Source organism: Bubalus kerabau, chromosome 1 (assembly GCF_029407905.1).
Source record: "Bubalus kerabau isolate K-KA32 ecotype Philippines breed swamp buffalo chromosome 1, PCC_UOA_SB_1v2, whole genome shotgun sequence".
Classification (NCBI taxonomy): domain Eukaryota; kingdom Metazoa; phylum Chordata; class Mammalia; order Artiodactyla; family Bovidae; genus Bubalus; species Bubalus kerabau.
The window spans coordinates 7,454,812-7,482,383 of NC_073624.1; the positions used below are offsets into that span (position 1 = coordinate 7,454,812).

The 27,572-nt window shown below is 44.7% G+C and overlaps 2 protein-coding genes across 2 annotated transcripts in view; one reads left to right on the plus strand and one right to left on the minus strand.

Moving 5' to 3' along the window:
- ACO2 (aconitase 2) overlaps window positions 1-16,372 on the minus strand; it is a 48,144-nt gene extending 31,772 nt beyond the window's left edge. The window contains exon 1 of the mRNA XM_055566300.1: window positions 16,259-16,372. Within this exon, the coding sequence (XP_055422275.1) occupies window positions 16,259-16,294 (36 nt within the window). The 5' untranslated portion in view covers window positions 16,295-16,372. The remainder of the gene's footprint in view (window positions 1-16,258) is intronic.
- A 365-nt stretch (window positions 16,373-16,737) lies between these two features.
- On the plus strand, window positions 16,738-25,844 carry PHF5A (PHD finger protein 5A). Its single transcript, XM_055566381.1, has 4 exons — window positions 16,738-16,877; window positions 17,304-17,327; window positions 17,818-17,984; window positions 25,190-25,844. Exons 1-4 carry the CDS (start codon window positions 16,826-16,828, stop codon window positions 25,277-25,279), a joined length of 333 nt encoding a protein of 110 aa, XP_055422356.1. The 5' UTR covers window positions 16,738-16,825; the 3' UTR covers window positions 25,280-25,844.
- Window positions 25,845-27,572: the final 1,728 nt, after the last annotated feature.

Here is a 27,572-nt window from a genome sequence, read left to right on the forward strand (position 1 = left end):
AAAAGGATGCTGAGACCTCCTTGGGGCTCAAACAAGATCATGTTTGGTTTTAAATAAAAAACACTGGCTACAGATGCAAAAGCCAAACAGAGAGAATGAATGATTTGCTCCACATCAAATGCCATTCGTGGAGAGTCATCAGGGAAGGAAGAAGTCATTCAAAGTCCGTTGTAGTATCCTAGCAACATCCAAATACTGGCCACAAGATGTTCTGGGCTAAAAGGACCCTTGCAGAGAGGACTTTCCAGTTTTGACTGAAAACACACAGGCACACACAAAATACACTTTATGGTGTGATCCAGCAGCAGGTACTTGACAGCGTGTGTAACTCAAAAGTTTCACACCTGACATGTGCAATGTATACTGATAATTTTTATTCTCTAATTATTTTCAATGTGGTAAAGTACACATGCACACCTAAGATTTACCACTGTAACTGTTAAATGTACAACTCAGTGTGCAACCATCACCACGGTCTCGTTCCAGAACTTCTCCACCACCCAAAGCGAGCGGCTGCTCCTCTTTCTCTCCACCCTCCCTGTCCCAGCAGCTGGCAGTTACTGATCTGCTGTTTCTACGGATTTGTCTATTGCACGTATTTCATACAAACGAAATCATACAATAGGTGGCCTTCTGGGTCAGGCTTTTTCCATTTAGCTTTCTGTATTATTTTTTTGAAAGTAACTTGCACCCCATTAATTTCATGATCCAGTAACAGGTCAATATAGGCAGTTTGAAAACACTTCCTTAATGCAGCCTTTTTGGCACCAGAGACAGGTTCGTGGAAGACAATTTTTCCACGGGATAGTTTAGGGATGACTCAAATGCATTACATTTATTGTGAACTTTATTTCTATTATTATTACATCAGTTCCACCTCAGATCATGAGGCATTAGATCTCTGAGGTTGGGGACCCCTTTCAATTAAAAATATCAAGTTATGCCGATGGATGTTAACGAGACTTACTATGGTCATCATTTTGCAATACACACATATCTATAATCATGTTGTATACATGAAACTATCAGAAGCTATTAGAAAGTTGTATGTAAATGGTAACTCAAATTTTTAAAACATTACTTACAAACATCAAAGCCAAACAACAACGAGGAGCTGCCACCACAGGCGTTTGCATCCGCAGGCTCACTGCAGCACTCTACCTCCTGCACCAGCGGCCCCCACCTCAACCCACCCACTTGGTGCCTGTCCACACACAAACATCCACCAGGAAAATGGGATAAATGAAGACGACGGAGCAAGTTGTTTATTTTTTCAGTCAAATTTATTACACTTAAACACATCCCTTGTTGACCCTTCCTGTATCTTTGATGTTAAAAAGGTCCTTTAAAAGAAATAATGGCGACAGTAGAGGGTGATTTGATGGGCTTTTTGGTTTGGTTTGCTGTTGTTTTGGTGTCCTTACTTTAAAAAATTTAAAACCTGTAACCTCAGGTTGATCCCTTCAATTCCATGTATACACTTTGGTGCCCCCTATCATGCAACTTTCCCAGAACAAAACTGTCTTTGGGGGACACTGGAGAAGTAAGATACAAGGAGGAGGAAAAAGCTAGGTTTTAATATTACCCCTATTATCCCAGCAGCAGCCAGAAATTTGAGAAATGATAAGCAGGGTTGACGCTGGTAAAAAAACATCTATCTTCACTGTCATTCTCCCTGTCTCCCCTCCCTCCTACCACCAAAGCTTACCATCTGTTTACCCATTCTGCCCATCTATCAACCAGTTAGAGTGATTATGGGTGCCAGGCACTGTTCCAGGCACTGAGGATACAACAATGAATAAAATGTTTCAGTACTCCCTGCCCTCTTGGGACTGACATTCCGGGACGTTAAGGGAGGCAGGGAGACAGTCAAGTAGAGACAGAGAAACAAGTAAAATCTCAGTCATATATTAATAAGTATCATAAGAGAGAAGGAAGCAGAAGCAATGGGAGAGTGAACCAGGGAAGTGGGGAGAGGTGCAATTCAAAGGAGGATAGTTAGGAGGGGCTTCAGTGAGAAGGCGACATTCCAACGATAGGATCTGCTCACAAACTGGCCAAGAAAGCATGAGAGCAAAGTCAAGAATACCACTGAGGTTTTGGGCCTGAATAACTGGAAAAATGGAGCTGTTATACACTGAAATCGGGAAGGTAACAGAAGAGCTGGCTTGGGGTGAGCCTGGGAGTCTGCCTGTCTGACCCCCAAGTGGAGAGGTCAAGTAGGCAGCTGGATTCTCATTTTGGGTCCCTTCCCTCTAGAACTAGGCTAATAAATGGTCCATCTGGAAGCAGATTATCAGAACCCAAGGTGACCCCAGATCACCAAGTATCTTTTATTCACTTGACAGATGAAGAGTGTCCCAGGTCACACATATCTAGTTTATAGCAGTTTGGGGGTTTCCCTGGCAGTCCAGTAGTTAAGACTTCAACTTCTAATGTAGGAGGTGCAAGTTTGATCCCTGATTGGGGAATTAAGATCCTACGTACTGCATGGCACAGCAAAACAAACAAACAAAAACATCCAGCAGTTTGGAGCAGAACTCAAGTCACTTAATCCACAAGTTATTACTTTTTCTACCATACTACCTCCCTAATTAAAACTGAAGTAGTACTAATTCATTAAACACATATTTATCCAGCCTCAGACTTTGGGCTGGGCTTCCCTGGTGGCTCAAACAGTAAAGAAGACACCTGCAATGCAGACCTGGGTTTGATCCCTGGGTTGGGAAGAACCCCTGAAGAAGGGCATGGCAACCCACTCCAATATTTTTGCCTGGAGAATCCCCATGGACAGAGGAGCCCAGTGGGCTACAGTCCATGGCGTTGCAAAGAGTCAGACATGACTGAAGCAACTAAGTACAAGCACAACAAGACTTTGTGCTATGGTGCTTGGATTAATAAGATAAACAAGACAAGACACAGTCCCTCCCACTGGCGAGCTTACAGTTTGGTGGAGAAGACAGGTATCAAGTTAGATACCACTCATGAGACCATGGAAGCAATGATACAAGTGCTGTGAAAGAAAGGTGATGCAGCTACAACACTCTAACAGCATAAAGCTGGAGAACCCAATCTAGGCGGGGGAAAGGCTTTTTCCAAGAAAGTGATCTTTCATCTGAGAACAGAAACATGACTAGGAGCTAGTCAAGCAAACAAAGTGTGGTTTAGGAGAAGGAATTTGGGGAACCTGGCAGGCAGAAACAACAGGTGCAAATTCCCCTTGGCAGGGAAGCACTTGGTAGTTGAAAAAAGAAAGAGAAAGCCAGCTTGGCTGGAGCAAAGTGAGCAGAGGGCAGTGGAAATGGCAGATAATAGAGCTAAGAGGTAAAGTGGAGCCAGGTACTGTAAAGGGCCTTGGAGATCTATGAGAAAAGCCCCCCAGCAACCCTGAACTAAAGCTCGTCTGCATCTTGGTGGAATACCTGGTGAAACATCTCGGAACACCAGAGGGCAGAAGGCTTCTAAAGGAGCTGTGAAGTCTTCTCCCACTTGACTCCTTACCTCCCTGGGAGGCAGTCATGAGACAGTTTCTCCTCGCCTCCCAGGATCTGATGAGGTATAGAGCTTTCTGCCCTGGACTCTTTAGACTAGAACTGCAGAATACAGACCCGTTCAGTGGTGCCAGGGCCGCCACGACTTTCGGTTCAGTCCTCAGTTCCTTGTGTTCTGGTGCGGCCCTTTTCAGTGTATGCGACTAGAGCCCAGGGAGCTGGCACCTTCAGCTTGTTCTTCTCCTCATTCTGTATCTAAGTAATGAACTGTCTGAATATGAAAGGGGTTCACTGCACCTTTACTGATCAAGCAGCCAGGCCTTGATCTCTTCTTATAAGTATGTGTGAACTTTACAGTACGACATATTAAACGTTTAACTTGATCCTAAAAGTAACAGGAAACCACTGAAGCAGGATTATATCTGCCTTAAAAAAATAAAAAGTCATTGTGGCTGCCATGTAGATAATGCACTCAAGGGGGGCCAAAACAGAACAGGTTGACAGTGGCTTATCATGTAACCTACCTACCTCCCATGAGCACATTTGTATTTTCACACTTGAGCATCTATCCTGTACCAGTCAGTAGGACACAGATACCAAGAAGAGTAAGACAGTCCCTACGCTTACGTAGCCTGGCCACAATCAGCATGTCAGTGCACCCACTGTGACCTGCAGGAAGGAGGAAACACACACAGGGGCAGGAGTACAGCAGAGGGAACAGTGAACTCTCCCTGGGCAAGCCTGCACTGAGCAGGGCCGTGGAGGATAAACAAAGGTTTGCAAGGCACTCGGAGGACAGTACGATGATACAGAATCGTCAAGCAAAGCGAGGAGGAGCTAGAAACCACTCAGAATGGTGAGAGGCAAAAGACAAAGCAGGAGGCGGCGGAAGGTCAGGCCAGACACCCAGCAGGGCCAAGGAGGCTCAATTAAGACCTCTGGTTTACTTACCCCGTGAAAAGAACTTATATACAGCTCAAAGGCCCAGCTCCTCCACTTACTAGCTGTGTGCTGTCAAGCCAAGGGTTCACCTTCGAACCCAGTTTTCTTTTTTGAAGTTTTTATTGGGGTAGCAGTCATGTACAGATGTGAGAGTTAGACCATAAAGAACTGATGCTTTCGAATTGTGGTGCTGGAGAAGACTCTTAGGAGAGTCCCTTGGACAAGAGATCAAGCTAGTCAATCCTAAAGGAAATCAACCTTGAATATTCATTGGAAGGTCGACTGCAGAAGCTGAAGCTTCAATACTTGGCCACCTGATGTGATGAGCTGACTCACTGGAAAAGACCCTGACGCTGGGAGAGACTGAAGGCTATTTATCAAATAGCTTTTACTAGAGTTTTTCCTCCCATTTAAAAAAGTAGGACATGTTTCTTGGAAAAAATTTAGAAAATTTAGAAAATTTCATAACTCCTTGAAGATCATCCAGAAATACCTACCACCATCACCCCTCGACCAGACTCCCTGGCCTGATGCCAGGTACCCTGTGGAATTCAATATTCAGTGATTCCCAGAAGGGCACTAAACACCAGTCCACGCTGAATCTACATCTCCTCACAGCCCCTAGCACCAGGGTACCCCCTGAACCCAAACTGAACAGGTGTCAGAGCTGAGGTGTCTAAGCAAAGACAATGGCAACAATAATAATTACTAGTAGCAGCAGTAAGGGTTATGTGGATGAACAGCCCTAATGTATACGAGCCCCACTTAACAGATGAGGAACTTGAGGGCTGGAGGAGGACAGTAACTCACCCAAGGTCTTGCAGATATGCCAGCATTCAAAGGCAGCCTGGCTCTAAGCCTAAACACTGAAACCTCCAAGTGCCAAGTGAACCCTGGCAACTTTAAGTACTGAGTTGGACACAAATGAATTAAAGAAATCAAATAACATCAAAATGGAATAGAGGCCAAACTGTTAACAGCAGCTATCCCTGGAGGGTGAAATTATGGACAGTTTTTTATATTTAGGTAATCTGAACCTTTAACACTGTACATAAATTTTAGAATCAGAAGAAAATCTAAAGAAATATAAATTATAAATACATTATTATTAAACATTTTTAATTTTGATTACAAAACTTTAGAAACTTTACAAGGAAATCTATCAAAATGTTAACAGTAGTTATCTCTGGGTATTATGAATAATTATAAGTAATTTCGGAGAAGGCAATGGCACCCCACTCCAGTACTCCTGCCTGGAAAATCCCATGGATGGAGGAGCCTGGAGGGCTGCAGTCCATGGGGTGGCTGAGGGTCGGACACGACTGAGCGACTTCACTTTCACTTTTCACTTTCATGCATTGGAGGAGGAAATGGCAACCCACTCCAGTGTTCTTGCCTGGAGAGTCCCAGGGACGGGGGAGCCTGGTGGGCTGCCGTCTATGGGGTTGCACAGAGTCGGACACAACTGAAGTGACTTAGCATAGCATAGGTAATTTTTATGGTATTCTTTATACTTCTGTATTTTCCAAGCTTCCTAAATAGGTATCTTTATAAATAAGGGGGAAAAAAGGTAAGAAATTAATTCTACCTTAAAAATAGCTATTACTGAGTCTTATAACATTTGATCACTGTGGCTGGAGGATAAGTAGTCCAGATCATTATCATTTAAAGAAGGAAGATGACTTGGGCATATTAAAAACTTATTGGGGTTTTGTCTTTGTTTTCTCAATCCAAAAGTAAAACATAATGCTTGGTTCAACCTGGCCCCATGGTCATTCCAGTGATCATCCACTGGCCATCCACTCAGATGTCACAACAATTAGGAAATGGGAAAATTTTTTCCCCATACTTGGAGTCCAAGTCCCAGGCCATGTGAAATTCTCATGAGTAAGTACCAGGCCCTTATCTAGAACAGATACTTCCACTAAGCCCTCAGCCTCCATTTTCTCAGGAACTAGGAAGTCGAGGGCAGCCTCAAGGCAGAAAACCTCTTCAGCAACCTCTACAGAGCCCGGATTCAACATGATTATTCTAGGGAGCTCATCTGCTTACAGAAAGCCTATTCCACTACTAGACAGCTGTTACCTTAACAACCAATGCTTCCCACGCTGAACTGAAACCCACCTCCTTCCTATCAGGCAACGGAAATCGGGGCTCAAATCCCAGCTCTGTCCCCAACAAGTGGCGTAAGGCTGTGTGGTTTTGTTGAACCCCTCTAACGCTGCGGGGGTTATTGAAGGAGAGCACCCATGTGAAAGCAGCCAGCCCAGTCACCGACACACTTCCTAGCCCTGTTCTTTGGAACCAGATCAAATGAGCTTAGTCACTCCTCCACGCTTCAGCCCTTCAAATCACTGAAAACCATGACTGTGTCTTCTCCATTCTAAGCACTCTAGTGTTTCCTTGCTACAAAATTCCATCCACTTGGGTGGGAGTCCCCCCTCAGGGTGACCAGAAAGCCCTCGGATCTGTTTTGGAGTAAACAGCAACAGCTGACCCACTGCTCCAGGGCAGTGTCTCTTCTAACCCTTGCTGGACAGAGCTCAGCCTCCCTAACTGCCCTGAAGATGCAGAGGTTCAGTGACAGCATGTGGCCTGCCCAAGGTCACTGGCTGGGAACCTGCTGAGCCGTGCCCTTCTCACCATGCTTACAGTGTCTCCCAATCTCTGCTCAGGCCTGGCAGCCAGGTGGGCTCAGTCCTCCATGGGGGCTCAGTGTCTCTGGTGGAATCTGGCTTCTTGGTCTGACCGTGCCCTCTCCTCTGCTGGCTGGGATATGAATCTCCAGGGCTCCCAGGGGCGAGGGAGGCTCTCCTGATCTTGTGCTTAACTGACACAGAACAAACTCTGAAGGAAGGACTATAACCAAAGTGGACCCGCCAGGGAATCAGGTAAGAAATAAAATGAAACAAAACCAACAGAACTGTGAGGCAGGACCACAAAGGTTATGTCACCTTCCCAACAACTGGGCCAAGTGGGAGTGTCACAGGTCATTGTGTCTTCTGCTTTAAAGAGAAAACAGACTCCGACAGGTGAGAAGATAAATTGCACTAAAATGTAAGCTCTACAAGGGCAGAAGACTTGTCTCATTTGGTCACCACGACAGACTCAGAGTTTAGGACACAGAGTCCAGGACACCAGTGCTGGATGATGAGATGGATGAAGGCAGAACCATGATTTGAACACAGGCTCCTCATCTTGCTTTCCAATTCAAGTTGTGAGTGTCTCTGGCAGAGGCTGTGCTGAGCCTCCGTGCCTGTTCACAGAGCCAAAGCATGGGGGAGGCTGGCTGGGCCAGTCTGACCTCCGTCCACACTCTGAAGCACGCCACATGCCAGCGCTGCCTCAGGGAACCATGTGTCAGAGGGCGCTACAGCTCAGAGCAAGCGGAGGAGAAGGTGGCTGAGCTGTCCAAACAGGCCGGGATCCTGGAGCAGCCTGGTCTCTGAAGGCAGCTGATTCAGCAAGAGACAGGGAAGTCACCGGCCCCATTCTGGCCTGTCAAGTCTCACTGCAGCAACACTGCAGCCCCAGTGTCTAGCCACAGGGAAGGCATCCGCTCTAGAGCTGGAGGGGCCTGGCCCAGAACCTCAGCTCCCCCAGCTCTGGAACCTCAGACCAGAGTCTTCACTTCTCTGAGCCTCTGTTTCCTTTTCTGTAGAACTGGTGTAAAACAGCAGAGATTTTGTGAGGATTAGAAACAATGTGTGTGCTAAGTCGCTTCCCTCGCATCTGTCTCTTTGCAACCCTATGGACTGTAGCCCACCAGGCTCCGCTGTCCATGGGATTCTCCAAGAAAGAATACTGGAGTGGGTTGCCATGCCCTCCTCCAGGGGATCTTCCCGATCCAGGAATTGAACCCACGTCCCTCATATCTCCTGCACTGACAGGCGGAGGCTTTACCACTAGCACCACCTGGTAAGCCCAGAAACAATGTATTGTTTGTAAACGTAGAGGGGAAAAAAAAAGTGTGGAATGAAAATACAAAATTCCTATCAGTGGTTGCCTCTGGGAATAGGAACTGGGAGAAGGAAAGAGAGCTTTTTTAAACGTAGTCTTCTTTAAGGAAAAAATATATGGAAAACACAGAGCTCGGCAGCTGGGTTCCTGGCAGGCATTCAATAAATGTAAGCTGCTGTTCGTCATTTCTCCTGGGAGGAGATGCTGCCTCTCACATACCTCCTACCTGTATGTTAAGAGAAAGAACCATGAGCTGCTGTTTCCGACCATGCCCTCTGCCCCCTCCAAGCTGTCAAAGCAGGTCCCTCCCAGCCCCAGAGCAGGTCCCAAGCACCAGGATAGCACATCTCAGAATTGAAAAGGTCTCATCTATCCACTCATTCTGCCCCTGAATGCCTGAGAGACCCTTTCTGGCAGTGGGGAATGCACTACCACATGAGGTCACCCATTTCACCAGCAAGATGACCTCAAGGTCTCAGGAAGGGAAAGACTCCTGGTTCCTCTGACCATAACCCTCAATGGCTTTTAGCCTCACAGCTCTTAGCAACCAGCTCTTCCTGGCAGGGAAGCCTCAGGTGAGGCTCTGTCTAGGTGAGCAATGCAGGAATGCACGTCAGTCAGCACCTTCCTTAAGAAGCGTGATCTCTCCACATCTCTCTTGCTTCTAAAAACTGTCTCCCACTCCTGGTAAGAGAATGTCTGGCAACCCTCCTAAGACTCCTAAGCTAAACAACTCCCTCCTGTCCCTAGGCAATCAGTGAGCTTGGTTGCTATGCAACAGGCAGGCACAAATGCAGTCCTTTTCAGAGGCTTGGGAAGGGGGCAGGGAGCCATGTCTATCCAAGACAAGCCTCTAAATGGGGTCCAAGGCAGTAGGGGTTCCTTTAAGAAGTCAGTTGATAGACTCACTCATCTGCCTAATTCTCCTTTGCTGGCGTCTGAAGCAGACTCCAGGCACACCATGAACTGCATATAAATTCTGAGCCCTGGTCTGGCCCCCACCGCCCATCCTGGGGCAATAGCTTCCTCCAAAAGCTTGACAGGCAGCCTGTGAGGCTGACCCACAGCTCTGGGCCCTCCCTCTCAAGCTCTGCTGGTATTTGGGGCAGGAGGCAATCACGGCCTCAAACATCTCCACATCCCAACAGGACACGGAGCCAACTGAAGTGTGTCCCCTCCATCTAGCCTACTCTGCAGAGATCCAGTTTCTACTTGCTATACTCAGGGGAGTCCTCTGGGAAAACAGTTTGACCAAAGGGTAAAAACCCTGAGTTCTGCAGTCAAACAAGCCTGCAGTCAAAATCTGGCGCAGCTGCATACTAGTCGTGACCTTGGGCAAGCCATTTAACCAACTGGGGTCTGTTTAACTGTTTCACTTCTCCAGCCCTCTTTTCCTTGGCCACATACAAAGATTTAAAACTAGTTAATTTCTGAAACTCTGCAAGGCTAACGACACCTACATCTTAGGTTGTTGTGAAGGTCAAGTGAGGCAGCGCTTGTCCAACAAGACCTAGTTCAGTGACGAGTACAGCAGGGCTGACAGCTCAGTATGGGTATCTTCTGAATGCCAAGGGTGCGGTGGGGCAGACTGAGCATGCCATCACTCCTGCAAGTAGGGCGGGTGGCCTGGACTTAGCTCCACCCAGCACGCCGCCTCCCCTCCTCGCTTCAGCGCAACGTATTACAGTTACTAAGACGTGGTTTCTTCCTCACCCGCACAGAAGCTCTTTCACAGGCCCGGCCCTTTAAATAAGTTCTGTAGTTCTCTCAGTGAGCAGCGACAACAGTAACAGCAATGTCCAGCTGAAGGTGAAGTGCCCAGCAACAGAGCACTGAAGTGCAGGCTGAAGGAGCTCCTGAGGCCTCTCTGGTCCCCCCACAACCGGCCACAGAATTAAAGCTCCCACTGAGAAACTGTTCCAAGTTCTGCAAGATGAAAGCAGAAATGCTCCTAACTGGGCCTAAATTCCCCAAGGAACTTCGTATTTATTGATGGAAATACTGCAAATGTTATCCTAGAGCTCGCCTTCTCAATGCTGCCCTTCAACTTAGAAAATTAAAAAACAGGAAGCCGTGGGTTCATCTGCTCCTCTTCTCCCAACTCTCTTACATACCCAAAAGGTGTTCCTGCGCTAGCGCTACACTCCTGCATCCACGGCCATGACAGGAGCAAGCAGCTTCCCTAGAGCCACTCTCCATTCTTCAGGCCGTACCACGCACGTGCAGGATCTTAGTTCCCAGACCAGGGACGGAACACGGGCCCAGAGCAGTGAAAGTACAGTCTTAACTGGACAGCCAAGAAGTCCCAAGACTCTTTTTAAACATATGAGTTGAAGATAAATGCTGGGCAATGGACGCTGTAGACCATCTGGAGGAGTGGAGACATAGACTAACTCTCACCAAGTGCCCATATATCCTGTCAGATTTCCCCCACTTTATACACACAGCCCCACCTAATACTCACGATCGCCCAGAGACAGAAGGTACAGTGTCCATTTTATAGATGAAGAAACTGAGGCTCCAGAACTTAGCTATTTTTCCCAGGGCCACACAGCAACATTGCTGCCTTTTCCTTTGACCCAAGCTTTGCACAATGAATCCAAGAAAAAATCATTCTCCCTGCCTTTTCGGATCCACTAAATAAAGAAGAGCTTCCACAGGTTCATTCTAGAATAGTCTAAGGAAAAAAAAAAATCTGTCCTTTGTCTCAATATTAGAAAACGTCTATTTTTAAAATAACATTAGAAACTATTCACAAATTTTTATAGTTCATAGAGTTTAAAGAACCTTCCAAATTTTACCAGGTCTTTAGGACCATTCTAAAAATGGACTGTAGTCTATCTAGCTCCTCTGTCCAGAGAACTCTCCAGGCAGGAATACAGGAGCAGGTTGCCATTTCCTTCTCCCGGGGATCATCCTGACCCAAGGATCGAACCTGGGTCTCTTGCATTGTAGGCAGATTCTTTACCATCTAAACCACCAGGGAAGACCATGTGTTTAAAGAGCCTTCCAAACATTACTAGGTCTTCAGGAGCCTTCTCAACCGGAGGGTAGCTATGAATTGTCCCATTCTGCAGATGTGTAACCAGAGCGCTAGAGGGCTGAGGCCTCGCTTGAAGCCACGTGGTGAGAAGGGCTTAGAGGAGCCTCCTGAGATTCCTGGTATCCCATGTGCTGCCTTTTCTCGTTTTATTTTTGTTAAAAAAAATTGTTTTCTCCTGGTTTTATTGATATAATTGACATAGCTGTGTAGGTTTTAAGGTGTACAGCATAATGATTTTACTTACACGATGAAATAATTGCCACATTAAGTTTAGTGAACATCCATCAACCTCATTTAGATACAAAATCAAATAAATGGAAAAATATCTTTTTTCCTTGTGATGAGAACTCTTAGAATTTACTCTCTTGGCAACTTTCATATGTAACATACAGTAGTATTAATTATATTTATCAGGTACTATAAAACTTTGCACCTTTTGACAAATTTCATCCAATTCCCCCCTGCCCCCCTCCCCCAGTGCAGCCGCCCTGCAGTCCCTCCCCTTCTTCATGCTGAGGGGCGCAGAGCCCACCACTGCCTTCCAAACCACATGCTGGGAAAACAAGGGGTGTCAAAGAATACCAGGGCTGATGAAGACAAGACTGCTCAAGCACTGGTACTCATACAGCCTGAATGATCCCTCTCAATTATAAATCAAATCCTGTCACTTCACCATTTAAAATCTTCCAGTAGATTTTCATTACACTTGGAGTAAAACCCAATTTCCTTACCAGAGCCAACAGGACCCTGGCTCCTGCCACTTGCTCAGACCTCCCTCGCATCACCTCAGCCACACTGGCCTTATTTCTTATCCTCAGACCCATCTTAGGTGCTTTGCACATACTGCTCCTTCCCCTCCTACTTTGGGCCCTTCCCAAAATCCTGAAGGGCTGTCTTATCATTTAAGTACCAGCTCAAATGCTACCTCTTCTGAGAAGCCTTCCCCAACGACTCCAGTCAAAAGCTATGCCACATCCTCACCTCTACTCTCTCGACCACACTATCCTGAATCTTCATTGTCTTACTTCACAGCTAAATTTTCTTGTCCACTTGTTTGTCTCACCAGAACTGTAATACAAGCTCCACTATTCCTGTTGGTTATTACTCTCTCAGCGTCTAGAAGAGAGATAGGGACATAGTTAAGTGTTCAATAAACGTTTTAGGAACAGGCTGTTCAAAAGGCAATGGTGTGCTCCCCTCATCCTCAAGATTCTACTCACTCTGCCCAAATTTCAGATTGGAAGTTTACTCATCTGTTCATTCATTCACTTAATTCAAACCAACAACTAACTACTGGTCACCTGAGAAGGTACCACAGTGAATAGGGAACCAGAATGATCTATTTCCCAATTCAAAGCAAGATTTTTTTTTTAACGTGGCACTTTACAGAGGCACTTTTAACATCTGCAAATGTGTCAGATTTCTTTGTAGTTAACAAACTCTTCAGATTTATATGTAAGAAGTTACATAACTCCCGCAAGGTCACATGGTGAGAACTCAGCATCCCAGTATCTCAAGGCAAAACCAAAGACCTAAAATGTATCTGGAAGTGTCCAACCCCTTTTATTTTCTATCCATGGTCATTTACATGAAAGTTTATTTTATTTTATTTTTTAATATTTATTTATTTGGGTGCACCGAATCTTAGTTGCAGTATGTGAGATCTAGTTCCCAGACCAGGTATTGAACTCAGGGTCCCTGCATTGGGAGCATGGAGTCCCAGCCACTGGACCACCAAGAAAGTCCCTGAAAGTTAATTTTAAAAACTGGAGAGTAGATATGGTTTTTCAAAAATTTCACCTCCATTTTCTTCACTTTATTTCTATCTTCCTACCTGGTAGCAGGTATCAAACAATACACTTTGTGGAGCACTGTTCTCTGGTTATGGACCATTAATGGTACCCTGGTTGACAGGCTGAGTCTTGATGGCAAAGGGAAGCAGTGGTATGGTGCAGGTGCTGGGACCTCAGGCTTGTGAGTCAGAAAGTATCAGATTCAAACCACATCCACTAACAACTAGTGATAAGGCCCTAGACAAGTTTATTTTAATTTAATGAACAAACACTTATATAGCTCTTTTAGATGGAAGCAGGGTTCTAAGTGGGCTTCCCTGATGGCTCAGAGGTTAAAGTGTCTGCCTGGAATGCAGGAGACCCGGGTTTGATCCCTGGGTTGGGAAGATCCCCTGGAGAAGTAAATGGCAACTCACTCCAGTACTCTTGCCTGGAGAATCCCATGGAAGGAGGAGCCTGGTGGGCTACAGTCCATGGGGTCGCAAAGAGCCGGACACGACTGAGCGACTTCACGACACGACGACAAGGGTTCTAAGTACTTTGCAACTATGATTACTAGATAAGTCAGATATACTATTATCCGTATCTTACAGGTGAGGAACAGGCACAGAGAGGTGAAGTAACTTGCTCAAAGCCACAGCTAGTGCATATCAGAGTCAGCATTAAAGTAAGACACTGGATGCCAGAATCTATGCTCTCAGCCATCACACTGTGTTTCTGCTCTACTCCTATTTCATCTATAAGACAGGGCTAATAAATCTGCACTATCTCACAGGGTCATGCGAGGCTACTGGCACACAGTTAAGTTAAATGTTAGCTGCTCTTAGTGGTAGTAGTAATTGCCATCACCTTTGGTCCAGTCAAGGTTCAATCAAGGTCTGCCCAAAATACTTCAACTGAGAAAGATCTCCAAGATCCTCTGCAGTACAATATGTTAGAATATAGTGGAAGTTCCATGAGAACAGAATTGTCTGCTCTTTCTGCTTCTCGTTGTATCCAGAGGAAGCAGAGGGTACTCAGTTAATATGTGGTAAATAAACTGAATGCATGGACAGGGTTCTGTCACACAACAACTAAGGTAGTACCATCACTTCTCAAATGTAGCTAAACATAAAAGAGGTAAATTTACAAAGTTTTTAGACAACAGTGGAAGCTGGCCATTATTTAAGACAGCCTGGCTATTAGCAGACAGTGTGGTATAATGCTGTTCATTCATCTTAGCTAAATGCAGAAACAAGGAGACCCCGGCTCTCAAGGTCTTGGAGTGTCTATCTATAAAAGAGGAAGTTGGACGACATGATGATCATAAACAAATATATTATTTCTCATTGCTTTGTAACAATTATTATAACAATATGAATGGAAGCTGATCACCAAGTACTCAATAAATGTTTTTCAATGAACATAATTTCCAAATGACAGATGAAGAAACTGGGATTCCGTTTCCAAGTTCAAGGTCACTTGGATGGGTTAGCATATGGGTTAACTTGGAAGAGTCCAGCTCTCTTCCTATGCATGTCTAATGCTCATGCTTTCCAAGATTCTTTTTCAGTTAAAAAATACTGTGATATCAGTTCTCTCTTCCAAGCTCAATAAATCTGTAATAATTTACCTTATCAAATAACCTCGTATAACTTCACTAGATCATGTGACAGCAGGATCAAGAAGAAACAACTATTCCACATTGCTAACCTGGAGAATCAAAGCATCTAAGAGATAATTAATTAGGCCAAATCCCCTGTTTCTGCCAGAACTGAGAGACCATAAGTATAAATAAGATAAATGATGACTTCACTTTAAATGGTTTAAATTTAAGCAATGTGACTTAATAAATAACTTCTGGTAACACAAAACTTTTTGAGGGTACAGTACCTTACCTTCTTCAAACCTGTAAGTATAGATGGCTACTTGATCCAAAGTAGATGCACAGGTTAAATGTAAAAAGTTGCATAGAATGTCCACAAATGCTTGCTTCCTTTATTTTTATTAAAATACATGCTTGACATTGAACCTTTGTGGGTAACACCACCTTCCTAGGATTGTCAAGTTAAGAGTGAAAAAGCCATCTGGCAGTCACAGTCAATTTTCTAGATGGTTCATAACAGGATTGTCAAGGTCAAACTGTTGATTCTTTTACCTTCCAATCTAGTAATTGAAAAGCAACTAAAGTGGGCTCAATATACTCCATTCTGGTACTCTCACAAATACAAATATCAGCTCCAGGATCACACTCTGGCTCAAAAAGTTCTGAGGGCAGGGTGACAGGAACAAAGATAACAGCGGGGTAGTAGGGCAGACGCTGAGGCCACAGCACTTGGGTAACACTCAGAGAGAGCAGGAACTTTTACCTAGCAGTTTCATCACCTATCAAATGAGAATAATCATCCTACCAAATGATAATATAAGTTAAGTGATATGATGAGGAATGGTCTTGCAATCTGTGCAAAGATGAGAGACTACTGTTATCACTATTAATTACTACAGCTGGGGAACGGAAGGTCCCCTCGAACTCTTGGCTGTATGTTCTGCAGGATCCCCTCAAGATGGAATATAGGTTTTTTTCTCCAGACTTCGGGTTTGACAACGATTGATGCACTTGGCTAGCAAGTCTCCGCTGCTGAGAGATGAGAAGTGAGGCCTTCGGGTTCTGGGCCTAGCGGGCTCAACAACCACCGCGCCCCCCCCAGTCACCTTGTCCTCACCTTGAGGAACAGAAAATGAAACTCTATGGGGTAGAAAGTGAGGTCCGTGAAAACGAGAAAGAGGTGACTCCACTCTTCACCTAGCTGCTGCTTCTTAGACCCAAGCTTCCAGCTGGGCGGGGACAGAGCAGAGAGAGCTGACAGAGCCAGGGACGCCTTGACCTCGGGCGCCGGAGGGGCGAGCGTGGGTGCTGGGCCCGCGACAGGGACAGGTACACGAAAAGCCGGCCGGAGGTCGGGCCTGCCTCGTCTTGCCTCGCCCACAGCCGCAAGCACAGGAGGAGGCACCCCGCCCCCGCGAACCCAGGGGGCCCTCAGTTCGCTCACCTGCAGCCGGGACACCAGTAGGCTGTAAGGCGCCATTTTGTGCACTGACAAAGATGAGGTCGCTTGAAAGTGACGTTCCACTCAGAGTATTTAAAGCCTTCGGGAGGGGGGCGTGGCCTGAAGAGAAACGCGACCTCGTGAAGGCTGGGCCTCCGCCGAGGCGCCTACTCCTGCGAGCGCCTCGGGCGGAGTTCCAGTGTGAGGACTCGAAAGGGGAGAGGAAAAAACTACATGAAAACACTTAAGGAAGTAAATACCGGGCACAGCGAGGTCTTATCGAAGTGAAAATTTCAACTTTGCCCTTTGAAATTTGCCTCTTCTATTCAAGTCCGGAAAGGTTGTGATTTTTTTAAAAACAACTTTTATGCACCTGCCAGGACCTGGCCCCCGTTAGGACGGAAACTTGGCTTTGGAATTTGATCTCGCGAGAACCAGCGGGGCTTGGTGCAAGAGTATAAATGCTGATGGATGTCTAGAGAACCAATCACGGCGACCAAGAGGCAGGAGCAACGGAGGTTAAAGGTCGGACGGAAGTTCTGTAAGCTTCCGGTGGCTTGAGAGGGCGCTATGGCTAAACATCACCCGGACTTGATCTTTTGCCGCAAGCAGGCTGGTGTTGGTGAGGCAGCCTTCTCCACCCGGCTCTCTGGGTGGGAATGGTATTAGGACCTGAGAGGCCCGGGGTTCCCGTCACTTGCTTAGGGTCTTGCCCGGGAGACGCCACGTTCCCCGCCTCTAGGTTGAAAGTGTAGGAGCGCGCGGGTTTGCGGTCTCTTGATGAAAAGAGGGCGGGGGCTCGCGTGCTGGGAGCTGGAGCCAGGCTGCCGGAATGGGGTTGGGAGAAATTCTCAGTTTGCGCAGGACCTGTGAGGGGCTTCAGGAGGCTCTGGATTTGGTTCGGATTGAAGTTTAAGGGGATAAGATAGATCCCTTCAGGGCTCACTCAGTCCCTGCTCCTGTCCCCACCGCAAGCTCGAGGATGTTTGTCCCCTCTTCGTCAAAACTTTAATCCTAATTGTGCTCTTTACCATCTTTTATCTTGCAGCCATTGGAAGACTGTGTGAAAAGTGTAAGTGGAACACGCCTCCCCAAATAGCCCACCTGGCCCACTCAGTTTCTGTAGAAGAAGCAAACGGGCATTTTCAGCGGTGGCACTAAGAGGACTTTGAGTAGACGTGACCCAAAGAATGTCAACACAATGCCAGGCTGCAACTAAAGGCCACCACCCTCACTCCAGCTTGCACGTTTTAGACGCTAGGTTTTGAGAATCTTTAGCTTTGGACCGGAAGTAGCATGACCACATCCAACATGGTCTGCCAGCTACTTTATATAGACGTATCTACCAGGTGCTTCTCTAAGTTCTTTACCCAGTACTTGATTAACTTTTCCTGTGTGTTGTAGAGATTGAGATGGACACGAGGTAAGTCAGGTTTTGTGATGCCAAAGTAGAGGGTCCTCAAGTCACTGTTAGGAGACTGGTGTAGTCTTCATAGCAGGAGGAGGGCAAAGGACTTGAGTTACTTGCACGTGGGTGTAACTCCATCCTCTTCTCCTCATAGGTGATGGCAAGTGTGTGATCTGTGACTCCTATGTGCGTCCTTGCACCCTGGTGCGCATATGCGACGAGTGTAACTATGGCTCTTACCAGGGACGCTGTGTGATCTGTGGAGGCCCTGGAGTTTCAGATGCCTATTATTGTAAGGAATGCACCATCCAGGAGAAAGATGTGAGTATATATAGGAAGCTTTTCATCTGATTTTTCCTTGTGTTTAGTAACACTTTGCCATCCACAGCAAACTGTATGGTCCGTAGATGAGTATGTTCGTTTAGTCATCTAGGTTATAATTTCTTCAATGTCTGTGAGCCAAACTGGGTGTAGCCCAACAAAAGGCAGTTATTTTGCATCAAGGACAAAAGTGCAAGAGAAGCAAATTGTGGTCAACACTGGCAATTTGGAAAGCCCTCTATTCCTTTGATGTCTCTCTCATTTTTATTCATAAACAATATCCCCCTTTTTTTTTTTTTTTTTTTAAACTGTGCCACATAGCTTACAGGATCTTGAACCCTAGCCATGGCAGTGAAAACCCAGAATCCTAACCATTAGGCCTTGGGAAACTCCCAATATTCTGCATTTTTAAGTCCTAGCACAGTGCATGGTATACAATAGTCATTCAGTAATTGTCTTTATTATCATTAAGGACTGTTCAGGTGGATGTGTTGACTTCTGAATTTGGGACTATTCAAGTTGATTTCAGCTCTGAGTAGCTAGAGAATACTTTTGCTTTGATTTTTCAGAATTGCTTGGGATTCTGCTTGTGACATTTTTGCCCCTTAACATTGTATGCTGGCAATGGCAGTTATTCAACTCCTTAAGCCAGTTGCCAGGATACAATAGAGAACTATAGATCTGTACCAAAAACAGGTTTCTTGGAGGAGAGGAGGACAACCCATGAATCACCTTTTATTCTTTTTATGACAATAAAACAAAGTGTGATACAGTAACAGTAGGCTAATACGAGGTATCTGGTTACCTAATCTAGGATAAGACATAAGGCAAAAAAGAAATAAAAAATTCTTTGGCCATGCTGGGCAGCTTTGGGGATCTTAGTTCCCCAACCAGGGGTGGAACCCAGGCCCCCTGCAGTGGAAATCCAGAATCCTAACCACTGAACTGCCAGTGAATTCCCAAAAGATAAATAATTCCTTATATTTCCTTTTACAAATAGTAGATAATTAAATATATATATAGGGCTTCCCGGTTTGCTCAGATGGTAAAGAATCTGCCTGCAATGTGAGAGACTCAAGTTCATCACAGGTTCAATCCCTGGGTCAGGAAGATCCCCCTTCTATATAGATCCTATCTCTCTTATTCTTCAATAGCTTTGTTAATTAGGGGTTATTATTATCCCCATTTTACAGCCCCTCTCCCAGCTAATAAGTGTCAAGTCCAAGCTTTCTGACTAAACCTCGTGGTGTCCTTTGATAAATCTGTGATGTGCCTGTGTTGAAGAGAGATGATTCAGCTACCTCAGAATCTTTGCAGTTAAATTTTGTCTACCTCTAATAAGTGGGACATATTAGAGCAGATAAACCTATTTCTTACACCAGGAAGGTCTTCTGTTATTTAGGGAAATGAGAACAGTCATAGATAAAGTACCAGAAACATAATTTCAGTTGGTGATTTGAACATTCTCTCTCTTTTGGGGAGCTTCTCTGGGTCTTGTGGTGTGCAGGGTTAGTTGCTTCAAGGTATGTGGGATCTTGGTTCCCTGACCAAGGATCAAACCCATGTCCCCTGCATTGCAAGGTAGATTTTTAACACTGGGCTACCAGGGATGTCCCCGATTTGAACATTCTCTTACCCTAAACTCTGATTTGCATTTATCTTTGACTGTCAAATCATACCCTGCTCATGTCTCCCTTTTTCTCTAGCTCTTGGTATGCTGCTGCTATTTAGTTCACTAAGTTGTGTCTAACTCTTTTGCAACCCTGTAGACTGTAGCCCCGCCACCAGGCTCCTCTGCCCATAGGATTTCCCAGGCAAGAATACTGGGGTGGTTGCCATTTCCTTCTCCAGAGGATCTCCCTGAGCCACCTGGGAAGCCCCAGCTCTTGGTATAGTCCCGGCATATATTGTGAGTCTGGTCCACGTTTCTGTGCTACTCCTGTAAATCATCAGTAGGAGCTCCCGCTAGAGAGTGTCTGGTACACAGTAGGTGTTGGATGATTACAGTCTACCATGGTGAGACAATATCAGTGAACAAAAGTACAAGCAAGTCTTAAACTAGCTAAAACTAGCCAAAGAATCTATTAAGGACAACATTTTCTTGAATTTTCCATGACTGTAGCTAGAGTTCTTATCTGATATGCTTACAACCAGAGAGTACTTAATAAAGGTTAATGACTCTGATTCGTCTGCATGTGGCAGGTGACCTGATCTCTCCGGATCCTTGTGCCTCATTCTAGATGTCACCACTTCCCTTACTTCACATTATACAGGAATGTTCTGAGGATATTTGAGATGGCATCTAGCTCGCGTTTACTCAGCAATAGTTTCCAAGGAACACAAAACAGTCCAGTGACATGATCCAGCCTCTCAGCCTTACAGATCATGATGTAGATTAAGTGCCCAAGACTTTCCTACACACAAATCTTCCTACAGCCAAAGCAACCCCTCTTATTGTTCTCTTCCAGCAATTTCCATAATTTATGAGGGAATTAGCCCAGTAAGCTAAGTTAGGTGTTCTCCATAGTTTTTTCAAAGCCTCGAGAATACTCAGGGGTCAGGGACAATATCTGTGGGCACTTCTGCCAAAGTACCAGTTTGTAGTTTCTTATAATGTGGCATCTTATTGATCTCCCTTCACCCTTGACTCCTTTTACTTAACCATTTTCCTCAACTCTCCCAACCAGATAACAAGAAAAATAGCAACTAGTATTTTTGGAGCTCTTGCTGCATGCCAGGTACTGTGCTGGTCTTTCTTGTCTAAAAGTTGTGCATGATACAGATGAGGAAATGAATGGCTTAAAGGCAGGTTTGGCCCAAGGTCACATGATGAATAAATGGCAGATACGGGATTAGAACCCAGGTCTCTGTAATTCTTTCTCAGCCTTTTTTTTGGTGGTTGTTTTTCATTATCGCCCCTCCACTAAAGGAGAAAGGTTAAAATCCAAATTAAATTTTCTTGGGAATTCTTGGCAGTCCAGTGGTTAAGACTTTATGCTTCCACTGTAGGGGACACAGATTTGATCCCTGGTTGAGGAACTAAGATCTCGAATGCCGAAAAACTATTTACATTTTCTCCACAACAAGAGGAATTAAAGTTGGATAAGATTTTGTTGGGTGAGGGTGAGCTTCAGATCACAAACCACTGTAATGTCAAAGGTGTTTTCATCCTTATTGAAGATGCATCAACTAACTCAAAGCACTTACCCTAAACACTCATCGAATTTCTCTTCTCAAGGTGGTTAAGGATGCGCCTCTCTGTCTCATGCTACGTCTACCATTCTCTTCTCCCCGTTTAAATAGCAGAGCAGTTAGATATATAGGAAAGATACTTGATAATTTTCAAAGGTAATTCACAAGTTTACCCTTCTCTGCAGCTTCCTAAACCTTGTGAAAGTTTTGGGGTTTGCCTCCAGGAACCTCTGTTACAAAAAACACCAGAGTAGGAGTTAGAAAGCCCAAGTTCAGGTCTTTGCTTTGCTACTAAGATACTGTGTGTGGCTTTGAGGAAGTCTCACCCTGACCCCCAGCCCACAAAGGGTAGTAGCAGTCCCTTTTACCTCCTGGATACATTTACTGAGAGCTTAAAGTTTCAAATAGAAAATGTGATGCCCTTGTTAAGGTCTCAAACCAGTGTACAGTCTGGTTTTTACCTTGTAGGTATTCATTAAATAGTTGCTGGAAGAATCAGTGTTTTGTCTTCTAGTTTCTGTTAATCAAGCAGGTCTTGCCTGCTGTTGGTAATTCTTTGCTACCGAGTATAAGAAATGGACATGTGGACCCATTTTCTGTAATCCTGTTTTTCTGATCTCAAAATTTGTAAATTGCCTTTTCCTGCATTTTGGTTCTGTACACATTTCCCCATGGTATGTTATATTTTGGTACATGATCAGTGTTGGTTTTTTAAGTATTACTTTATAAAGTCCTGGATTTTCACCAGGTCCAGGGTAATTTTTGTAGCTTGCTTTTGTGCCATAGAAATGGACTTGACGTTCAGCCCTCCTCAGGAAGGAAATCCATAGGCATTGACTTCTCTTTGATGGTTGGTAATGGAGCCCACCTTAGGCTTCTCCTGGGGATGTTTTAGGGGCTTCCCTAAAGTGGTAAAGAACCTGCCTGCCTATGCAGGAGACATAAGAGACTCAGTTCAATCCATGGGTCAGAAAGATCCCCTGGAGGAGGGCCCAGCAGCCCACTCCAGTATTCTTGCCTGGAGAATCCCATGGAGAGAGGAGCCTGGCAGGTTACAGTCCATGGGGTCACATAGAGTTGGACACGACTGAACTGACTTAGCATGCACACACGGGGATGTTTTAACAGACATATTTAGTATAATGGAAAGAAGCACTTGGCAGTCTAGTGTCTACTTTTTTGGGTGTGAAATTATAGAAAAGTGGCCATGCAACATGTACATTCAATTCAAAAGCTGTAGCTGCCTAAAATAAAAGCTCCCTATGCTCAGAATGGGGAAATCTGTTACTCTCCGGGAGGACTGAGAAAGGCTGAAATTTGTCTTTAATACACTCCCTAGCGCAGCTCACAGATACTCTCTGTACCATCCTTGAGGTTTTCTTAAACATCTCCGTTTTCATGGTCTCCATTCACAGGCACGTTCACAAAAGCCAGCCAGTGCACACATCCTCACCTCTCACAGTACTGTTAGAATTTGGGAACAACCACTAGACCCACAGGATATGTAGAAAATAAAAACAGGAGTTTAGGCAAGAAAATAGGAAATTTATAAGTCAGTGAGAGAAAATGCCATAAAAACCAAAGAGCTAACAATCTAAAACATTAGTTTTCCGATGTTTTTTTCAACTTTTTAACATGTGGAGTCCTATCTTCAAAAAGTGTCTTATACAGAAGCCATGGGTGTGTTAGGTTGGACCATTATGAAATTGCTGCTATTTGTTTTTGGCAATTTCTTATAATTTATTAAAGGCTGGCTATATGCCAGGTGTTGTTCTAGGTACATTTATTGATTCTTAACTCTGTAAGGTAGGTTCTACCATTGTAGTAATTTAATAATATGACTAAAAAGAGACATAAAGAGGGTAATAACTTCTCAGAATTCAGGTGGCCTGTCTCCAGAGCCTACAGTCTTAATATGAGTGAGAACAGAGCTGCACAGAGCAGGGATGAGTCTTACAGTCACCTGGCACCTCTCAAGACTCTCTAGGGCTCTATAAATACAGTTTGTAAACATTGACCTGATCCAGTCATCTTATTTTATAGCTGGGTATGAATCCAGACAGAAGTGGCTTGCCCAGTCATGCAAGTCAGTGAGGCGTAGTAAAGCTGAACAGGCTGTCATCATACCACAAAATTTCATAGCATCCCTAAAGGGCTTCGAGCACTGGCATGTCTAGTAGCAGGCTATCTTGGGTCAGGAGAGGCAGTTCTGACGTTTGTACCAAGATTCCCAGTACAGATTACATGGCTTACTTGAGTTCACCTAGCACCTAGCATTGGTGGGGCTGTGGTACCACAGCCTGGCTCCCTCAGCACACTGAGCTCCACACACGGTCGTTCTCAATGTAATACGTTGTACTGGATTGATCAAAAAGTCCCTTCAGGTTTCTCCATTACTTTTTTGTGTGTGTGTTTTTTTTTTTTTTAGTTTATTTTTGGCTGTTCTGGGTCTTCACTGCTGTGCACAGGCTTTCTCTTGTTGCAGCAAGTGGGGCCTACTTTTTGTTGTGGTGCATGGGCTTTTCATTGCAGTGGCTTCTCTTGTAGAGCACAGGCTCTAGGTGCATGGGATCAATAGTTGTGATACAGGGGCTTAGTTCCCACCCAGCATGTGGGTTCTTCCCAGATCAGGGATCAAACCAGTGTCCACTGCATTGCAAGGCGGGCTCTTAACCACTGGAAGAGCCACATAACCATGTGGCTTTTAACTACAAGGTGGGCACTTCCCTACCAGGGAAGCCCCTCAGTAACATCTTTCAGAAAAACCTGAAGGAACTTTTTGGCCAACCTATACATGTTTTCTAGAAAATAATGAAATGTTAGTGTTGGCTTTGTGTCTTTTCAGAGATTTTTTTAGTGTTGGTATCAGTCCCCCAAAAAAGAAATCAGCTGAATTAGAAATAAGTTGTCTGAGGACTGGACTCATTCATTCATTCATTCATTCATTCCATAGCCCAGCATCAAGCAACTACCTTTGACATGAACGTTTAATAAAATCATCAGATCTAGGAAGGCTTCTTCCAGTAGTAATTCCCCCAGTTTTCTTCTCATCATCCCAAATCAACTGATGGAGCCATCATCCCTGCAAAACACAGTTTCCCAGGGGCTTCACTGAAACCACTCAAGCTCACAAAATGGCCAGGGGAGCCTGACATTACAAATCAGAGTATGGACTGTCAACAGCAATCTCTAGCACAGGAACACTCTTCTCCCAAGACCATGTGTCAAATTAAGTGAATTAATAAGGACACATCAAACTCAGTATTTTCTTATGATACTTAAAATATAAGGTACTGTTTCCTAAAGTCTTCAGTTTTTTTCCCTTGGTAATATCTCCTTTCTTGGGATAGTGAAAGAAAGCTAAAGAGCTTGATCTGTAGATGATTATTACCATTTCCTACCTCTCACTTGGAGAAAATCCTTTGAACTCTTTAAAGAGTTTTATTTATTTTTGGGGGCCACACATCATGTGGGATCTTAATTCCCCAACCAGGGATCAAACCCATGCTCGATTCATTGGAAGCACAGTCTTAACCATTGGACTATCAGGGAAGTTCACCTTAAAGAGTTTCCGATTTTGCCTCCACTATATCATATTAGCAACAGAAGTGGGCTAAGAATCCAGCATTCTAAGTGCAGGCTACTGGATAGATGGCAAATTCTAAGTGCTTAGTAAATACTTGATTGATCAAATAGGATAACTGAACTGGTAAGATGAATGGCTAAACCATTAATCCAAAAGTTACTTTTTTCTTAGTGTGAAAGTCACTCAGTCACATCTGACTCTTTGTGGCCCCATGGACCATACAGTCTCTGGAATTCTCCAGGCCAGAATATTGGAGTGGGAGCCTTGCCCTTCTCCAGAGGATCTTCCCAACCCAGGGATCAAACCCAGGCCTCCCGCATTGCAGGCAGATTCTTTACCAGCTGAGCCACAAGGGAAGCCCAAATTTTTATCTTAGATTCCTTTCAATTAAAGCTCAGAGACCTTTAACAACTTTTCTGTTTTCCAGAGAGATGGTTGCCCAAAGATTGTCAATTTGGGAAGCTCTAAGACAGATCTCTTCTATGAACGTAAAAAATACGGCTTCAAGAAGAGGTGATTGGTGGGCTGCCTCTTCCTCCCCCCATCAGACTGCTGCAGCTGCCAAAAGAAATGCCTACTACTGCCAGCAGAAAGGAGGCGGAGCACAGAGCATCACCTGAATTTGCCTGTTAGTACAGGCACCCTACCGGTTTCCTCTCACCTGGACCTGGTAGGAATGGAAGAAAGATTCTTTGCAGAGCACTCTGGCAGACTATATCAGAAAAATTGATAGATTAGTTCATGATATTCCTTAAATTCTAGAAGCAAGGATGTGTTATCCACATCAAGAATTTCTTCATACCAAAACCTTCTAAAGCAGAAATAATATGTCATTTCCGTCTTCTATTTGAAGGCCCGACGGTGAAGCTACCTGCAGTGAAAAGTGTGTTCTTAGGGAATCTCTGACGGCAGTTGTCCTTGATGAAGTGCCTGCAGCGTGGGGGGCCAGCAGAGCAATAAATGTGGGCGTTTCATCTTGTAACCTTTACCAGGTGGTGCTGGTTCATGTTATTTTTCTTTTAAAAAATTGGAAACCCTTTCTCTTGCTGTTATATTAATAAAGTAGGTGTTTATTTTCTGGTCGTCAGCCCCTTCCCAATTTAACTCTAGGAATTTTAGTCACCTAGAAATTTGTGATTCAAAATAGAGGTATTGGGATTAACTTAAGCACCTTGTTCTCTTATTACTACTGTAATTCAAAACCACTCGTGCCTTTTATGATAAGTAAACCAAAGTTGTTTTTAGAAACATTGCTTTTTCCTTCCTGCCCAACTTGAATTTTGAACTGAAGAGGTGGCTTCCAATAACGGTGAAGGGAGTGAGACAAAATGTATTCAAATCAATGAGTTGGGAAAACTGAACTTGGTTGACTTTTTTTCGTAAAGTACATATATATATTCACATTAAAGATACAAGGGAGGGACCACCCTGGTGGTCCAGTGTTTAAGCCTCTGCACTTTCAGTGCAGGGGGTGTGGGTTCAATTCCTAGTCTGGGAAATAAGATTCCACATGCCATGAGGTGCGGCCAAAAAAAATAATAGGATGTGAAGGGATGTGTGATTTAAGTAAAATCAGCTTTAGATGTATCCTACCCTAACTTAACCATCTGTACTTTTTGTCTGCTAGAGGCAATAAGCAAGTTATCCAGAAGAGACATATTCATAACTGGAAACTTCCAGTCAAGTAAGCCTTTAAGACCATGAATTTGAAAGAGCTTCTGAGTCTTGCAGGATCCAGGGACTTGCCCAAGGTCACATTGCAACTTAGTGGCAGAGCTAAAGGAGGAGATAGGTCTTCTGACCTCTGTCAGAGGAATTTTGTCTTGAATGTGTACTTGCTTATTTATGATGTATTGAATGTCCAAAACAAAATTAAGATAATCTCTGCCTTCAAGGAATTTAGTGATTGAGCTTAACAGAAACAGCTCAGTGCAACTCAGGGGCTGCACAAAGCAAGGGCCTAGCGACAGGCACCTCAGGAAGGCTAGAGGAAGATCATAGCCATAGGACTGCCATGAGGGCTCCTTTCAGTTCCTCAAACTGCTGCTTTCCCTCCTGACTCTGTGCTTTTTACCTGTAAAGCTCTGTTCTGCTTTTGCTCAGCTAACTCCTACTCATCCTTCAGACCTTAGCTAAGTATTTCCTTAAAGATGCCTCATTCAACCCCCAAAGTCCCTCTTGTCATACTCCCACATATCACCATGAGCATTTTGTTTATAGCATTTGGTGATATTGACTATCATCTATAAGGCTGTGTTCCATGATGGCAGGAAACAAGTCTGTTGTGCCCAGCGTGTAGCAGGTACTCAGTGTTGAATGAATAATTAAAGTCATAGAAACCAGGTAATAAACTGGGCTTTGAAGGCCACATTGCAACCTCCCAGCAGAAGGGATGGGGTCTGCTGATGACGGACATTTTTGTGGGGGAAACAGTTTAGACAGGGTAATGTGTTTGGGGAACTCTGAGCAGTTTTAAAGCATCAGGTGAGGGTTATGGTACATCAAAAGTTGTTTAGTCGCTCAGTCGAGTCCGACTGTGACCCCATGAATTGCAGCACGCCAGACCTCCCTGTCCATCACCAACTCCTGGAGTTTACTCAAACTCATGTCCATTGAGTTGGTGACGCCATCCAGCCATCTCATCCTCTGTCATCCCCTTTTCCTCCTGCCCCCAATCCCTCCCAGCACCAGAGTCTTTTCCAATGAGTCAACTCTTCGCCTGAGGTGGCCAGAGTACTGGAGTTTCAGCTTTAGCATCATTCCTTCCAAAGAACACCCAGGGCTGATCTCCTTTAGAATGGACTGGTTGG

Excerpts from the sequence above, each read along its gene's own strand:
- PHF5A (XM_055566381.1), top strand. The coding sequence starts at position 16,826 with ATGGCTAAACATCACCCGGACTTGATCTTTTGCCGCAAGCAGGCTGGT. Across the intron at positions 16,878-17,303 it reads CCGCAAGCAGGCTGGTGTTG|CCATTGGAAGACTGTGTGAA; the intron begins GTGAGGCAGCCT and ends TTTATCTTGCAG. Across the intron at positions 17,328-17,817 it reads TGGAAGACTGTGTGAAAAGT|GTGATGGCAAGTGTGTGATC; the intron begins GTAAGTGGAACA and ends TTCTCCTCATAG.